The following is a 19,391-nucleotide window of genomic DNA, read 5'->3' as shown; positions in this document are numbered from 1 at the left end:
AATAAAGTATTTAAAAATATTAGAAGTGAGAAAATTGCTTTTTTCAGAAAGGAATAAGCCATAGAGTTAGAAGTAATTTCAAGCAGCAACACTCTGGAAGCACAGAAGTCTCCTGAGTATCTTTATTGATGCTCCAAAGTTCTACAAGGCTTGACAGTAATAATGAAACCAGGTGACCTGGACAATCTTTACCTGCAGGCTTGTTGGATTGAACTGAATGATTTTATCTAAGTTTTTCCCTAGGTAAAGTTCAGATTAGTAGACAAAGAACTGGTGACACTTCTTAAATATATAATAATGCACTCTCGTACTAAATTCACAGTGAAAATTTCTTAATAAACTTGTCATTACCCCAGGGCTTTCAAATGTTGATGCAGAAATTTGTATAATTTGATTCTTTACTTCATTACATTAATTCACCACCCCTCAAATTTCCCTTCATTATTTTGTTCATATTTTTTTATTTCTAATAACAAATTCCTTCAGTCAAATTCCTAGGTAGGCCAAGCTGTCAGAAATGCTATAATAGGGGTTGGGGATGTAGCACTGAAAAAAAAGATACCTTAATAGTTGTTCTATTGGTTTGGCCCCAACATCTCAAAAAAAAAAATAGTTGCTAATGGTTCTCCTCATATCCACTCAGGACATTGTCTGATCTATTCATTATGTCTTTATTAAGTGAAATGTTGAAATGTCTGGGGTTTGCTCAAAATAATCTCCAGACAAATTTTACAGGCTTCATTGTAGTCTACAAAATCAAGGTTGTTACTTCTTAATAAAGTATTTTTCTCCCCATGAGCCAGAATTTTATTTAAAATAGGAAACACTATCATAATAGATTTCTTGGAAAGCTGATTCCTCATGCTGATCTTGGTTTGCAATGCTTTAAGATTTTTGCAACTATGTTCACAAGTGAAATCAGGCTATAATTTTATTTTCTGATAGTGACTTTCAGTTTTAGTAATGTATCAGGTAAGGTCTGATCACTCTGAATGTTACAGAATAAGGATATATTATACCATTTTTATCTTCTACTTTTGCAGTACCTGATGAAGAAGTCACTGCATGTGATGTTAAGCTTGAAGTCACTGTAGACTGCTCAACTGGCCACTGACAGTGAGTGCTGACATGAACTGAAGGAAAGCAAAGATGTGGTGAAACCTATGGGGAAGACTTGGAACTGTGTCTGTTTATCAACATTTCCATCCTCAAGGATGTGGGTGGCTTGAGACAAAGCTGGTGTCTTAGGTCTGGTACAGAAGAACCAGCTGTGAATGTGGATGCTGCTAAATGATCAGTGATGTGCAAGCACACACAGATCCTGGTGTCCTACGCCAAACTTCAGAGCCTATACCAAAATTCAAACCTTACACTAACTTCTCTGGCCAATCCCCACTCAGAAGAACCCAGGAAAGTAAAACAGTTCTGGCATAACTATATTAACAGAGCACACACACACACACTCACACACACACACAAAACAACCGTAATGATTTCAAAATAAAGGAAAAAAATTCAACACACCAATAGGAGAAGAGAAGAAGCACTTGGCTCTTTTTTTCATGGTGTCCTTTATTCCATGATGAGTATTACTGGGACTCCCTGCTATCTGACCCCAGCTGCCTAGGTCTCTGAATATCTAGTCTGCATCTGACAGCACTAAGAGACTTAATTCTCCCATTCGTGCTGAGATGTAACTATTTGTCTTTTTGGAACAATTAGAGCACCTAAAATGACTTAGGAACTTTGTCTTAGTACTGAGACTTTCCATGGTAGGAGGATGAGAACATGTAGATTGAAGAGTACTCCAGAGTAATTGGGGAACAAAATTGCCTACACTGTGCTCCAAGTGACCTTGGGTGCCCCTTGAAAGGAAGTAAATAAAGCAAATATTGTCTGCAAGACCACAGGGAGTGCTGTAAAATCATAGTCATTACATGTTATTTGTGGCTCAAACCAGTTGTTCTGGGCAGTTAAGTACTTTCTCTGAGTTCTGGAATTGGATGGCTTAGGTCATAGGTACCACAAAGTTGCCAAAGGTGACTTGGATTCTTTGTGCTAAAAGCTTCTCTGGTACAAAAATGATTCTCCAGGAGGCAATAACGTGAAAGAATCAACATTTTAAAGCTAAGAGTGAATTTAGGTATCAGCTACTTAAGTGATTCACAAATGGCTTCAAAGGGCCTTATTAGTTCAATAGAGCTATCTGAGAGTATGCTAGCAAAGTGTGAGGCTCTGTCTTTGAACAGTGCAGTTTCTACTCTTCAAACTTATTGCAAAAGAAACGGTCTATGGTGTGTGTGTGTGTATGTGTGTGTGTGTGTGTGTGTGTGTGTGCGTGTAAGAGAGAGATAGAGATGGAGGAAAGAAGGGAAGGAGGGAGGGAGACTGAGAGTCAGATTAAAAACTGCTGGATCTGTCTAACTCCTTTATTTTGCAGATAAAGAAACTGAGGTTGGTAGATGGTATTCTAAAAGTCACCCACAAGGTCAATAGCAAAGCAACACTGGAACCAAGAGTGTCTGTTTTTACCTTCTTCTCTAACATACTATTTTGCTACCCAACACCATACACCATGTGCGAACAAATTTAAACCAATGAATATAATATTATAAGACAAAAACAGATTTAATCAAGAGTACATACATGATAGTTTGTGTGAGAATTAAGCGAGTTTACAATGACACATGTTTAGAACAGCCCTTGGCACTTATGTAATAACAAGGTGTTTACTATTCTCATTAAATAATACTTTTCTTAGTTTGTTTCTCTGGAACTTTCAAAGGGGTTACAAATTCATATAAGGAATGAAATTGCCAAACTGTGTTCTCTATTCTGAGGACAACAGCTGCTGGGGAGAAAATCTGATATGCACCATGGATAAGGACTCATGTAGGAACAATTTTACACGTAACCCTTCTCCTCCCCATAGTTCTAGTCACAAATATTTTTACCACCACTACCCATGTGCTCATGGAAGGCTTGGGAACTGACATCAGTTAAGGTGCTTTAGGTTGATATCCTCCCCATGGAACTTTTGCATATTTGCAAAAAGCATCTTAAGAGCAGCTAGCATAGAAAATCAGGAGTCCCAGATGCACTGGCTTCAAACTTGCCAAGATAGCATGATACCCACTTTGGCAGACCAGTGCTGGGTGTTCTGTAGGAGCTCTGCCTTTGTCAAACAGTAGGCCTATATAGAAGGTGTAAGGTAGAGGATGTCCAGTCAAAGGCAAGGCACAGAAAATGTCAAGAGACTGGCAAATCACACTATTAAGACCAATTTCAGGGAATTTAAGAAATAAGGAATTCACTCTCTGCTGAAGAGGATATTACTTCTTTTCATGTCTCCTTTTCTATTCGGTCTACAATGTTAACCACATACTTACTGGAGAGGGATCACACAGAAGTACCTCAACTTCCAAATTTAAGAAAACAGAGTATATAAAATTTTTATTTTTAAGTCACATGTAGTGCATGCCTGTAATCCCAGGAAACAGAGGCAGGAGCCTCTGTTCAAGTTCAAGACTAGCCTGGGCTACATAGCAAGACCCTATCTAAAAACAGCAAAATTTTTTAATATAATAGATTGTTTATTTCTAAAAGGACTCTTTTAATTAACAGGCTTACATAGTATGACAAAAATTCAGCAATTTACTAAAAGTTATCTCATCTACAACTTAAAAACGTAACTGCAAACCTATTCTGGTATACGTATTTCATTACTATTTTATTAAACTTTAAGCACAGCTTTTTAAGCACTTAGGATTTAGATATTTTGAAAAAAAACAGCAATTCTGTTAGAATCTGTTAGATTCTGCAATTATGTTAGATAACACACAGAATTAGATTTATGTCATCTCAAAGAAAAAATGGCCAGAATTGTATCATCATCACTGTTCCTTAACAGTCTACTGAAAACCAGAACAGTCTGGTCTATTTCCTGAAATTTTTAGAGGCTGATACACACTCCTGTGGCACTCAGGAATGACATCCTTAAGTTTGGGAAGTCATCATTAGACATTACATTTTAGGAAAGTTCTTTGTTCTTTATCATATTGCAGCCAAGCTTAAAACCGCTCTCTTTTTTTTTTAATCCTTTTTGAGGCAGGATCTCATTAGGATTATAGGCATGTACCACCATACCTGGCTATAAACCATTTTTGACTCGAGGCAGAGATTCACACCTAGACATACATACTGTAGGACAAAGCTACGTTCTTGGATTTTACAGCTAACAGCTTTAATGTTCCTATTCTGCTCATCGCCTTTCCCAATTGTAAGGTTTGTAGTTTAATGGTCTCGTACTGAAAAGACAGAATTATTTTGAAATTATTTTCTGAATAGAGGCTCAGTCATCTTCAGAAAGACTTTGCAAGTGTTTCTGGAAGTCATAGATCTTGGAAGGATACTTTGCAAACCTATGTATAAGGCCTCAAGTAATTTAAAATATAGGTTAGGTTTTTCACTGATTATATGAAATAATTCTGTACCTTTATTTCCATATAGAATCTGCTTACTAAAAAGTTTACTTTGTCCTTTTTAAGGAAAAAAGAACACTTTTGTAAGATATGTCTTGCGAGTATCTGTGCTGCAGTCACTTCCTGGAGAGAAAGCTGGGAGAAGGGAGCAGAAAAAAAGAAAAATGCTTGAACTAAATGACTCAACTCTTCAGTGCTAATGTTATTATTTCTTTGTGTTTCCTTTTCAGCTGTCAGGGATTAAGAGAAAAGAAAAGAAAAGAACAAGAGGCTTTTGAGAAAGCTGGTTTGACAGATGACATTAATATCTGGTGCTTTGGTATGCTGGCAGTTAAACAACTCCAACTCTTTCTTATAGTGATGCCTTCATAACACACTGCCAGGAATTCACAACAAGTTACTACACCACAACCCAGGTTTGCCAACCAGGATCAGGCATTTGGCCAGATTTGCACAGAAAAACACTTCCATTCAAAGAACTTCTGGGAAGGAAAGTAGCTTTAATTTAGTAAGCTCATAGAAGAAATTTCTGCAAATAATTTTAAAACTCCCAACTCTGAACCGGGCTTCCCTATAACATTCTGCTTAGGGCACTGGGCTTCCCTGTAACATTCTGCTTAGGTCCTGCCCACACTAAGCCAACCTCTGAACTGCCTGCTTCATTCCTGTGCTATGGCTCAGAATATCTTGCTTTCGTTCATGAAGTGCAAAACAGGGAGTATCCAGATAATAAGGATGTCTTGAGTCTTAAAGGCATTAAATGCACTGCTTATTTTGGTTATATTTGTGGCAAACTTTGTATTTTGTAGACTTTTTAAATATTTATAATTCTCTGACATCTTTCATTCTATATGGAAAAGACCAGTAGCTAAAGAATACATATGGCACAGAGATCTTACTGACTTGTTTGATTGTGCCATTCACCCTTTGTTATCAGTGTGAAAGATTGGTGTGGAAAAGGCCACTAGTTAAGACAAAAAGCTCAGCAGCCAATAGGATTTGGTTAGAACTTCTGCTTCCTCCAGCTATTTTCCCAAAAATGCGACAATTTACTCATCCTTCCGGAGCTCTAATTGACTATTGCTAAATTGACGTGTAAATAAAACCAACCACTTAAGTTGCGAAACCATCTATCTAATGAGTTAACATGATGCTGGAACACAATGCTTCGTAGATACTTCTTGATATTATTAAGTGCTTATTAAAAACTTGGCAAACATAGTCAATTATTATAATTTCACAATCTTTTCTTTTTGATACTCCTCTGTGTTACTTAATTATGGCCAGTCCTATACTGTTTGAACATTTTTAAAATATAAAATACAGTGTTTGCCTAGCATGCATACTCTGGGTTCTATCCCCAGTACGACAAAAAAATTATTAATAATAATATAATGCAAATACTGTGTGCATTTTTCCATATATGTAAATGGAAAAATGATACCTGTTGAAACTGTTCCAGAAATGGTGATAAAGGAGAATGGTGGAGGGAGTAAATTCAAGTAAGATATATTGTAAGAACTTCTGTAAATGTCACAGTGTAGCCCCACCTAGCAGAATAAAAAATAATAAGAAAGAGCAAACATTTATGGAGTGTTAACTGTATATGAGGATTGTGGTAAGGTAATAAATCTGTGTAGCCAGATCTGTGACCATTTGTATGTGCTTTTTAAAATCACACTCTAAATGACTATTAAAAATCTCTATCATTGAATCCAATTAATCTTCATTAATAAAATTTTTAAAATATCAGTTCCAGTGGATCCTATATATTGAGTTAAACAGACTTTCAGTCTTAGAATATTGTAGCAATTAGATATGCAAGTATTGCTTTAGAATTTCACATTCAAGAGATTTTCTCTCTAACCTAAATTAGTCTTGTTTTGTTGGGTTTTTGTTGTTGTTTTGAGTACTAGTAAGAAACTATAAAACTTTGCTTCTATACTAGATTTTATTAGATGAGGAATCTTGTCATAACCACAGCAGGTAAGAAAGATGCTCAAGTTTTAATCAACTTCCCTCTCTTTTAGCTCTTGGAGAGTCACTATGAACAATTCATTCTTTCTCAGGCTCAATGAATCAATGATTCTGCTTATTTCATCTCAAAGGAACTAGCACTTTTTCCATTTCCAAATTTATCATTCTCAATTACAGCTCAAGAGGGAAATAAGACATAAAGTATCTAAATTCAAGATAATTTGATGCATTTCATTCTAAAAATAGTTTTTTGTTTTTTCTTGATCGATGATAGAAATGATCATTTCCCTAGAAGTTGGAAAGTATAAGTACTTCTAAGTCTCCTCAGTGGTTAATCAAAGATGTGTTTGCTAGTTACTGAGAGTCAAGTCGCCATCATTATTGCTTCTGTAATTATTACTTCACTACTGTTGCAGTGTGTTGAAACCTTTGTACAAGTAGGATGGATTCCTCTCACACCAAGGCAGCCTCATCTCACTCATTCACTCTACTACAGGGCATTGCAGCATTATGATGGCAAAGAGGTTTTCAATGGGCGAGCCTTAACTTTAATTTTATCATTGTCAGTTTCCATTTAAATCAAGCTGCATACTTGACAGTGGAGATAAGCCAGTCCTTCTGTTTAAGAACACGAGTGGCAATTCGGTGTTAAATTTCCGCTTGTTTGTACTCTGCTCATAGTTTAAGACTATAAGCCTACTGGAAAGAGAATATGTATTTCTGAAGGTTTCCATTTTACTCAGCCGGTAATAGTGACATAGAAATGTTAGTTGCCCTGATGGACAAAGCATGCCCCCATGACATTTCACATAGTTATGCACATTCTTGGCGGGCCTCAAACGTTAACTGTTCTTCCAGTCTCCAGGCAAAAATGTTGAAAGGATGTTCAGTTATGATTCATATTAGGGGGTGGTTACATTCTGCAATGTTTCACATAATTTAGATAATACCTAAATTAACTGGAAAGTTTAGTGTTAAACATTATTATATCCCTTTCTTTGAAGAAAAATTTTCCTAATGCTCAATGTAAGAAGATTTATGAAAGTAGAGTTGCTCTACTTAAAGAGGGGAAGGGATTTCACAAAAAACTTGTCCCCTCTCACCAAGCTAGCCTCACAGTCCATTAGGCTTTTCTAGAAAACTCTTAAATATATTTTCAGGGCAGATTTTCAAAATCCTTTCCTGCTGAAGCCACTTTGTGAGATTAAAAAAAAAATCATTCCATCATATTAGCTTTTGACCTTAACCTTTAGTGTCTCCCTCTCTGACTTGATATCATTTGAGCAAATCCAGTCTAAAGGGTCCACCATCTGGTTTGTGGCATTGTTCAGGGAAGGCTGGAAGGAATGATTATTTCCCATGCAGCTGGTACAGAAGAGACACCAAAAGTTCTACAAAGCCCATAGCAAATCTTCATCTTTATCCTTTTCCCTTCCTTCCTACCTACCTTTCTTCCTTTCCTTTCTTTCTTTTTCTCCCTTCCTTTCTTTCTTTCTATCTTTCTCTTTCTTTCTTTCCTTCCTTCCCTCTTCCTTTCTTTCTTTACTTTATTTCTTTCCCTCTCTTTCTTTCTATTTCTTTCTTCTTTCCTTCCTTCCTTCCTCCCTCCATCCTTTCTTTCTTTCTTTTTCTTTCTTCCAATTTCTTCTTTCTTTCCTCCCTCCCTCCCTCCATTCTTTCTTTCTTTCCATTTTTTTTCTTCTTTCCTTCCTTCTTCCCTCCTTCCCCTCCTCCCTCCCTCCTTCCTTCCTTTCTCTCTCTCTCTCTCTCTCTCTCTCTCTCTCTCTCTCTCTCTCTCTCTTTCTTTGTCTCCCTCTCCTCCTGCTCCACTTCCTTTCTTTTCTTTCTATTTGAAGAAAGGCTTGGAAGAAAATCATTTTAAATACTCCATGTCAGGGTTTGTCTGCCACTGGAAATATTCTTTCTTTAGTTTGTAACAAGTGCTGAATGTACTCCAGTTGTTGCAGAGATCAATGTGACTGCCATGGTGCACTCTGAGAATGTGCATTGCTGAGCCAATGTCAAGGAGGTATTCCACCTTCTCTGATATGCAGTTCATGAAATGCACATATAACATACTAAATAGTTACATCAAAGATTTTATAACATATTTTATGGCAGTAATTATTTCTATAACAACTTAATGACCTTTTAACATAATGCTGAATCCAGCAAAGGCATTAGGATTCTCTTAATAGAACTATGTACTTTTAGATGTATGATTTGAGATGTGTCTTTATTTTTTCCATTGTTACCAGCCAATTGTGTATCATTATATCTAACATTTATTCTTCACTGTGTGTTCCAGATGAAGCAGAGTTTTTTAGCTCCACATACTAAACTTTTCCTCTTTTCTATTCTTTACATTCAGCTTGGTTTCATCTCCACTTATACATAACTAAATATATTCTTCCTTAAGTTGTGCCTTCTCTTTGAAGTCCCTTATAGACATGGCTATCACCAGTGATTTCAAGTTCTTTAAATCCAAAAATTAATGCATTTCTCCAAATATAGAGGAAGAACAAAGGTGTGAATATATTAAAATTTGACAAAGTCATTTTCAAACTTCACTTTTAATTCTCAGAATTACAGTAGACCTTTTCAAAAAAGTGTTCTGGAATTCTGAAAAATAATAGAACTTAGACAAAATTAGAACCTCTTTTTTAATAAAAAAATTAGTAACACTTTTGAATATAATGCGATGTTTTTGTCATTCAGGAGGATTCTATTGATTTCAGTTATTCTTATGTAGAGTTGTTTCACCTAAGTAAATGTGTCCAAAATATGTTCAGGATATGTTTATACACTTATATAATGAACACTGTTAAAGAAGTCATCCTATAGATTTACCTGCTGAAATTCTTAATTGTTGAGATTTTTAGAAATGTAACCAGTCTCATGCATAGTCAACACACAGCAGTACCCAAATACACAGCACTGAATACCAGTGCTGCCATGGATAGTGTCTGTGTGAAGTTCCTTGAGCTGACTGAACCTAGGATGGACTTTGCTGATGGAGGAAAAATCAATGTTACATTATGTAAAATTTTAGTTGCGTTTTTCCTACTCAGGTTACACTTCTCCCAAATGATAAGCTCTTTTTTTATTTGGTTTGAGGTGGCATATTTATACTGCATCCTACTTTCAGGTATCAACCATAGATGTAACAAAGATAAATGCATGCTTCATGGCAACTCTAAAACCAAATTTATGAAATCATAAACACAAATTATTAGATGATTCTACACACATTCTATATTCTATACAAATTCTTCCACATAAAGTCTGAGGTGGAGTGTCATCAGATTGTTTCTCAAGCAGTCTCAAAGAGACACATTACCTTGAGAAATTTTCCACAATCCAAACTTTTGTCTATGGCCTTGCAGGCTCAGAAGCCTGATCTAACAGCAAATTCACATCTCAGAAGCGGACATACCATCCAAAGATCACAAAATACTGAAGACTGATATCAAGATGTATATGTACTAATTTACAACAAGTATTAAATGTGGACTAAAACTCTCTGGGGGAAAGCCAGCACATTATCATTCTGTGGGGAGCCAAATCATAATCAGGAGGCTACTTTGTGATTAAAACTAAAAAGTGAAACCCAGGAAATACATTAAATAAACTCGATGCAAGACTGGAAATGAGATTTTAGTTCTATAACTAATTGATTTCCTTGACATTTCACACTGAAGACAACTAGGTGGCCCACCAGATTCACCAAATGCTAAGTAGCTAAAGATTCATCTTCCTGAGGTACACATTGGCCTGTGTGGCTCAGTCTCCTCTGACTGCCATGTTTATACCTAATTATAGAAACACTGAGTTACTCTAAGGTAATAACGGTCCTCTCTGCCAACACAACTTAAAGGCAACATCAGATTCTTACTCTCCTTTTTCCTTTCATTTAGCATTCACACCACCACCACCAAATCAGTCTAGGTCCTCAGATTCTCATGGCAAAATCCTAACTGGTATACCTGTTGGATATCTGTCCCTTTGTCCATCTCCAAAGAGTACTGCTACATAAATCTACCTTAAATTATTATTTCATACATGTGCTTTTTTATTTTCCCAACTTTGTTCATGCCCCAAAACTCTCAATAACTACTATTGCCTATTGTGTAGCTGCCATTCAGGTTCTTTCATATAAGGACTCAATTTATCATTACTACATGAACTCTCCACTCCATCTAAATCTAGAATTCACATCCACTCCCAGAATTCACATGCACCTCCGAATCCGTGCCTCTGCTCATTCCTGGGGTCATGCATCATCTGCACCTCTGTGAGGATATCTCTGCAAGTACAGATCTGAAATTGACCCTGGCATTCTTTAGATTCATTTCCCATTTAGCATATCTCCATAATAAGAGATTATTATGTGTGTACACCCTATCTCGTCAATGACAATATAAATACATTTTTCCTTTTTTGTGTCCTGTTTCTTCATTGTCTTGATGGCAAGGGTGCTCAAAAAACCAGATGCTTAGAGCTGGCACTGTACACCTGAAGGTAAAACTACAGAACTTCCTCAGAGCTTAAGACTGTTCTTGAAACAGACAATAAACAATAGAAGCAAACAATAAACAATAAACAATAGAAGAAAAGAGCTTTCTCTTGACATGCTTTTTTTTTGTGTGTGGTACTGGAGTTTGAACTCAGGGCATCATGCTTGCTAGGCAGGCATTCTACCACTTGAGCCACTCTGCCAGTCCTTGACATGCCCTTGGAATATTAGTAGCTCATATCATCTCTAAGCTGTTCCAATAATTTCACCAAGTTAATGTACTCCTCCATATTCTCATTTGTTCTTTGCATTGTTTGATATTACAACTGAAAACATGTTTCAATTCTTGTTAGTCTCATAGTCAGTCTCAGTCTAGTGCTAGCTTTAAAAATAGACTTGACCTCTGAAATAGAGATTCTAATCAAGACATTTAAAAGCAAGAATGACACAGAAGGTAAACAGAAATGCATAACAAAAATAGGTCCCTTCAATATTGTGCTAGGGTTAATAAGTTTTCAGAGATGAAAAAGGTGATTTTATAAAGTTTATTGGAGATGTAAAGCAGTCAAGAAAATGTCTTAAGCTATTTTAGCTATTGTTTTGCTTTTCAGTCTTCTGGTATGTAATCATACCTTGGTCTCAAGCTTGACTAAACAGTACTTTAAAAAAAAAAAAAACCAACCCTACATTTATCTGATACAATGAAAAGCAATAGCATCTAAGCAAACAGATTCTTTTATTTATACTAAAGTACTATTGCTCCTGGGGAAGACATCCAGGATGTTGTTAACATGGTCGTCTGCAGTTATGAAAGACATGAAAATACACACCTCAGCTCTTACTTCATGGAATTTGGCAACTCCACATCAAAAATGTTGGGGCACAATCTGGCTAAGCCTTGAAAGTACGAATGAGAAACTTAATTCAAAGTGAAATGAAGGTGATAATCTTTGCAAGGAAGGAGGAAATTGCTGGATCAAACAAAGATAATTAAATTTGATTAATCATTCTAAAGGTACTAACAAAATAAAAAATACTTTAGGAAAAAAACAGAGAAAGTTATGTTAAAATGGAGAAAGTAGTAAATTCCAGGGTAAAGAAGAATTCTCTCTTAGCAGTAGGAGATTAAGAGTATTTGCATGGTACTTGATTTATTTTCCTAATGTTAAAATAAAATTTGACAATAATTATGCTTACACTGAACAAGAATTATAATTATATAGTCTATTGTTAAATACATAAAGGTTAATGTATGCTGTTGGAAAGGAGAGGAAGATCTAATGTTTAAAATAATGCAAAGCTTTTTAAAATTTGTTCTCATTTTATATTTCCTAGAAATGTATCTTCTACAAAAAAAGTATTGATTCCTGCTTCCTTTCTATTGGGGGAAAATCCTACAGTTATAATATATGCTAAGACAGAATCATAATACAAGACAATATGGGAGCCATTTTATTTACCTCTGTGACTTCCCTGCATATACACACTAAAGTCCGTCTAAAGAGGGGATGATTGTCTCTTTTTATTTATAAATATGCACAAAAAGGAGCTTCCATAGCTTTCTCTAAAACTCTTGTGAGTTCACAGACATACTTCTTTTTAGCTAACATCTCATTGTTTTATGTAAGGTAGTTCTCATAACAAACAGGCAAAATTTGACTATGAAACTGCTCAAGAGAAGAAATTTTACCATCTCATGATCTTATAATTTGTTAAGTCTTATATTAACAAATATGGCTTTGTTTTTGGTGATACTGGTGTTTGTTTTAAAATTTAATTTTCTTTGTTTTCTACTTGGTACATAAATATTCTATTTACTAACTGAATTTTTTATTTTCACTTGAACTAAATAGTCAGGATGCCTATTCTGAAGCACAGCTGGTAGGGAGAGGATTGAATACAGTCTGTTTCCTCTAGATTTCATCTCCCCTAAGAGCATTTCATATATCCTATTGTTAAATCTAAAGGCAGTGAAAATTTCCTCACTTTGAGTTAGTACATAAATTCCTTATGTTGCACAAGAGCACTATTCCTTAGGAAAAAAATATACTCTACCTCTCACACTGCAAAAGATTTTCCCTCTTCATTCAACTTTCCATATACCAGTTGACTAACTTAGATTTCAAAATACATTACATCACAAAATGAAAAATGTGGGAAAATAACTTTATGCTTACAAATAGGCGCTCACAAAGCAGGTGTTTTGCCACCTGAACCACACCTCCAGTCCATTTTGCTCTGGTTATTTTGGAGATAGTGGTCTCATGAACTATTTGCCTAGGCTGGCCTTGAACTGTGATCCTCCTGATCTCAGCCTCCCAAGTATTTAGAATTACAGGCTTGAGCCACCAGACCCCCGCAGGAAAATAGATTTTAAAAAGGCAAGATTAAAGTGTTCATCCTAAAAAATCTGTATTTTCTAATTGTGTGATAATAAGTTTTGGTTCTAAAGATTTATAAATTGCCTTGGAGGTATTTGAGCTATAAAACATTCATACATGCCTTGATTCACTTCAACTCAGAAACAAGTTGAAAGGCAGTAAGAAATTAAAACACCACTTTGAAGTCTACCATCTGAATCATTTTTATTGTATAAAATATTAGTCCAATTGAATATAAATGTTTTTCCAACCTTTAAAATCTATGATTAATATTACTTCCTATTCCACCTCATACTTCAATTTCCTCTAAGAAACACAAGTGTACTTCACTGCACACATGTAAAATTTGTTAATTCTTATTCGTATATTTTAATAATCAATTTTTCACAAGCCAAGCAAAGCAATAACAATCCGTTTAGGAAAACATGTGTCATAAATATTCATTTTTGTTCGTTATTTTAGAATAAAATGATAAAACTGTGTAAAATAATATCTTTAAATCTTCTCTTTTCAGTAGCAATTGTTCACACATAACTAAATATTTGATTTAAAATTCAATAATGCTAAAACATGTTAAAGAATAATTGAAGTACAATCAATTACCTTTAAAACCAATCTCTGAAACCATGACTTGGTGCATGAAAAGTTTAAAGTTTTTAAATGTTTATTGACAGACTAACATATTTCTATTTATCTATTTTGCAACGATACCTCAATTTTAATTCAAACACAGAAAAATAATTTTCTTATAATCCACTGAAGTGAGTTACAAGAATTTTCCTTCACAGAAGTTTACAAAATATTCTATAAAGAAAACGTGATGTTTTCTTGGAGTGCAGATCAAGTGCTAGTTTATCTCGACTTGAAACAGAAGCGCGTTATCATAAACATACCTTGCCCTTGGGTTACTCCATAAAATTCAGCTGCTATCCTTGCCGCTTCCTTGCGGTTGCCTTTCACAATGTAGAAATGACTAAGGATGGCAAGGCTGATTTTCACAAAAAGCTTAAAACAGAAAAGTGAAAGGATCGTAAAGTAGACATTGGATAACTGTTGAGCAAATGGTCGACTTTCTTCTACCACCGACATTGCTGCAGAAGAATCTGCGTCGGTCTTTAGTTAGATCCAAGTCTCAACTGTGCCTGGCTCTTGTCCGGGATGCTCTTGAACAGCTGGTCCTGAGGAAAGAAAATACCAGATGGTGATGATGCCTACAGCTCAAAATATTTATACTGCCCATGAAAGTTCTTCGCAATCTCCTATTGGTCTGACAATATTCCATGGAAGCAACTGAATCACGTTTCACAAGACTCCTGACTTTCCATTCTCAATATAAAATGATACCCCACACCTCTCTGCTCTGAATTTCAAGATCCAGATATTGAAATATAAATATGCCTAATTAGTTCTTTATTGGCATCTAATTATCAAGAACATTTTGAAGACTGTGTATCTGGGATCCCCATGGTTCATTTAAATTATATTCACAATTTTGAGGAAAAGCTAAGCCCTTCAGTTCAAGGTTTTAAAATGGTACTATTTGTAGACCATGAGCTAAATCAGCAAATGATGTAAATAATCCATGACTTAAATTTTAATGACTACTCATCAGATTAAGCAATTATGTTGTTTTCATTGTTATTAGACAGAAACTTATTTTTCTTACAAATGATTAGACTAGAAGATCATTGATTAATAAGTTTACACTGACATTCTCCAAGTGAATATTTTTAAAGCACCTATTATATATCAAATAATTTCTAGATGCTAGGCAGACAATTATGAGCATAACAGGCCCTGCCATAAGGATCTCATAGTCTATCAAAAGAAATACATACAAAGTTAGATAAACACAATACAGATAAGGACAGGATAAGGGGAGAGCACAAAAAGGAAGAACATAATTCTGGTAATGAAGTCAAAAAAGGCTTCCGGGGAGGTGGCACACACAGAGGAATATCAAACTGTTTCATAAAAATGGTCCAAACCCAAGCAAAATAATATGCTTTTTAGGCTTATAATCCTTGTTAACCCCCATCTGATGTATTCATGAATGAAATGTAACTGTATATATTGTATCCTTAATCATTCCTATATTTAAACTGTAGTTGAGAAGAGAAACAATAAATTAAGAAAAATCATGTGGACTGGAAATATTTGGCATTTAAGTAAAAAATAACATGCCAAAGTACAAAATACTATTTTATACAGGAATTCTATTTATACATTCACATCTATCAAGTCTGGGGCCTGTTAATTGTTGCATTGCTTCCTGATTTTTTTTGGTAAACATCAAAGTAACAAAGACAAAGACATAAGAAAATAACAGTGGCTTTTGTTAGAAAAAGGGGTGTATCAGTAATTGGTCATAACTGGTAAAATGTTGTGAGCTTATTTACCTTGGAATATATTTTTTGTGCTGTGTATCTATCTGATTACACTAATTTACATGAAACCTTACAATGAAGGGGAAAAGGCCATTAAATAAACAGGTCAAATAAAATAGGCTGTTTGTTTTCCCAATGAATGAGTAACTCCCCAAAACATAAGTTAGTGCAATGGGTTTGAGAGAAATTATCAAGCTGTTTATGAAAATGGTCCATGGTGTCATTTTCAGAGACAGAATGCTAGTTAAAGTGTTATAATTGGACCCCGTGTCCATTTCTCATGAACTTTTACAGTTTTAAAACTCTATGTAGTATGGAAGGTAATTAGCTATGTGTTCCTCTTTTCTGCTAATGTTGAGACATGATGATTACACAGAACTGAGTCTTCCATCTGGCATGGTGATGCCTGAGCACACGCTGGAGAGGTGCACGGGTGGATGGCTGGAGCATCACAATGCTCTGAGTCACTGCATGACTTCCACTACAGTGCTTTAGAATCAGAAATAAACCTGCCTGAGTCACATCTAAGTCCCTGTCTAAAGTTTCACTCCTTTCTCTTTACCAGTAAGTGCTCGTATAAATAATTCTCTCCACATCAGCCTAGATTCTTTTCAGTTAAGAAACATTTCTATTCACTAATGCTGCTGTCATTAGTGCAGCTTGTAGCTTTATAGTTTTACTAGTAGAAAAACACTACTATATAATATTTAGGTTATTATATCACAATGTCAGGTTTTATTTTCATAAATTTATTTCTACTTCTCCCCTAGCAAATTTTGTTATCTATAAGTCTGTTAATTACTTAAAATTAAGGCCTGGTAAAATAAATCATAGTAGGTGAACATACCAAATACAAATCAGATGCTCCATTTTTATATTAGTTACCCTCCCAAATAGCATGTTGAATAATTCTGTCAATATATAAGACACATGAAAACTATTATACATTTATTTTCATGGCTTTAGCATTTTCTGAAAAATAAAATAATTGTTAATAATTTATTGAGATTAATGTTCTTATAGTTTACCATATTGAGAGAACGTGGTAGCGGGATCCTGTTGGTCAGCCTAACTTTCCTAATATAATCAGTTACAATGAATCAGACCAAAATGTAGAGACTGAGCACATGATGTAAGAGAAGTAAAAAACAGAGGAAGAAATCATTTAGTGAGGGTCTCTCTCTCTCTACATATACATCTATATCTATATCTATCTATATATATATACTCTCACACACATACACTCAATATACTTATTTACTCTCTAAGATGGGACTATTATCTTTATGCATAAAAGATAAGAAAGGTTAGGCTCAGAGAGCTTTAGATACGTACAGAAGTTTGTTATGAGCAACAGCACAATTTGAAGATGGTTCTGACTCTAACACAGATGACCAAGTTGCCTTTATTTTCTATTTTTAAGCATTCACAATCTGACTGAGCAAATACAATTCATGCACATAGACATTGAGACAGTCACACAGATCCACAGACATACATACACACAGAGGAGAGATCAAATATAATACCTAAATAAAATACCTAAATTAGTGGGGTAGGCCATATGCTATGATGATTAAGTGAGATAGTTTTCCTCCACAATGGGATAGTGGAAAAAGAGAATGTTTTAAGGCTCATACTTTTGGATTATTCAAAGCTAAGAGTTGGCAAGTTGCTCCCATTAAAACAATAGAGAGAAAGGAAGACAGAGTTGGCAAAAGTCAATATATTAAATAAATGGTGTTTAAAGCAGGAGTAAGAACTAAAAGGATGAAAATAAAGAGAGGGACATAGGTCTGGCCAGGCATTCATTAATGACTTTTAACTCTAATAGGATGATGTGGAGGGAACCAGGACATCAGTGTTAAGGGCATGAGCCTTTAAAGCAAGTTCCAAAGGAAAAAGGCTCTTTGGGTTGCTCGACTGTTCCTGTCCTACCTCTTGTTTTGTTTCTCACCAACACATAGATGTCACAGAAGTTACTATGAGGCAACTCTTGAGACTGCCAACCTTTCTCCTTTCAAGTCTTACCAATCTTCTTTAGCATCCCAGGAAATTGAATGATTTGCTCTTTTTGTCATATTTCAGGGACTTACTTTCCTATCACTCAAAAGTTGTATTTGATAATGACTTTTAAGTATAATTGGATTAGTCTTCATTTCTAGGGATTTTGAGGCTAAACTTTTCTTTTTGACTTAACTACCATATTAATCCAAGTTCTTAGTTGAAAATGCCAATGGAATATAATAAAAAATTGCCTGTTAATAGTGCTTTAAATATTTACATATATGAAATACAGTAACCCCACTGAAATGACCCTTTTTAAAAAGAAATTTGGTCCCCAGTTCTTTAGGAGAAGTGATAAAAATTTTAAATTACTTTAAAGATTTTTGAGACAAGGTCTCAATAGTAGTCCAGACTGGCCTTGAACTCACTATCTTCCTGTCTCAACCTCCTGAGTGCTAGGATTAAAGGAATGAACCACCACACTGGGCTAGGCACTAGATAACTTTTAAAATCTTGATATCCCCCCAAAAGGAAAATCACATAGACAGATTTCAAACAGCAAGATTGCTTATGTTCAGTAAATCATAGACATCTTCCTATCTCTAGAACAGGGTTACTGAGGATGACTTGTACACAGTGAATGCAATCTAAGAAAAGTCTTTTACCCAGAAATGTAAAGGTAAATGATGGCTGATAAAATGAAAGGAAAAAAGTGACAGCAGTTGTTACTGAGATATAATAAGTCACTTTAAAATTAAAACAACATTGAAAATGACCTTTTTTTGGTTTTGTGAAATCTCACGAGAAAAAATAAAGGCAATGAAACCCTTAGATATTAGAATACATTAGATAGCTTTAAATGTTTAGAATAGAATTTGAAATAAAAATAGAAATGTTTACACTCAAGTTGAAGTTTTGCATTGGTTATTTTTGAGGCAGGATTTTGATTTATGTCCAGGTCGGTGTGGACGTTATCTTTCCACTTGTGCTTCCCTGCATAGCCAGGATGACAAGCACGTACCACCATACTCAGACATTTGGTGAGGTGGGTCTTGAAAGTGGGTTTTTGCTAGGACTGGGGTCAAATTGTGATCCTCCTGATCTCTGATTCCCAAGTAGCTAGGATTACAGGCTTGAGCCACCATGCCAGGCTAGGTTGACATTCTTAAAGGAAATTAAATTAGTAGATTTTGTTAAATGTATCTTCACTTACCTAAAAAATGCACTCATGGAAATAAACACTTCATAAAGATTAACCAAAGCACATTGTCATAATTCCTGAAATTAGTTTAGACATTATGACATAAGGCTTCTGTCATAAATGACACATTCATAGTATGGATACTGATGTCTCTGCTTCTCATTAGAGATTCTTAATTGCTGATGAAGGCTATACTCTCACAGAGATTATAACCATAATACTTACTATTTTCATTGTTGATTGAAAGAGTTTGGGTGAGAGCTATTATTTTTTGTTTGTACTACATTGTCTTAGTTGGGAGTAAATATTTGTGTTTGACTTCTCCAAATTTTCAGTATAATGGCACAAACCAATAATTTCTGCTAGTATTATGATAATTCATACAAAAATATTTATCCACAAGGTTTTCATTAATTTAGATTGCATTCAGGTTCTTTTGGG

The 19,391-nt window shown here is 35.0% G+C and overlaps 1 protein-coding gene across 1 annotated transcript in view; it reads right to left on the bottom strand.

The window, feature by feature from the left end:
• The window catches only part of Asb5 (ankyrin repeat and SOCS box containing 5), a 41,785-nt gene extending 27,218 nt beyond the window's left edge, over nt 1-14,567 (bottom strand). Inside the window, exon 1 of the mRNA XM_074054934.1 lies at nt 14,249-14,567. Within this exon, the coding sequence (XP_073911035.1) occupies nt 14,249-14,444 (196 nt within the window). The 5' untranslated portion in view covers nt 14,445-14,567. The remainder of the gene's footprint in view (nt 1-14,248) is intronic.
• Nucleotides 14,568-19,391: the final 4,824 nt, after the last annotated feature.

Source organism: Castor canadensis, chromosome 14 (genome assembly GCF_047511655.1).
Source record: "Castor canadensis chromosome 14, mCasCan1.hap1v2, whole genome shotgun sequence".
Classification (NCBI taxonomy): Eukaryota; Metazoa; Chordata; class Mammalia; order Rodentia; family Castoridae; genus Castor; species Castor canadensis.
The sequence above is the reverse complement of the archived record's forward strand: the minus strand, read 5'-3'. Positions and strand labels throughout refer to the sequence as shown.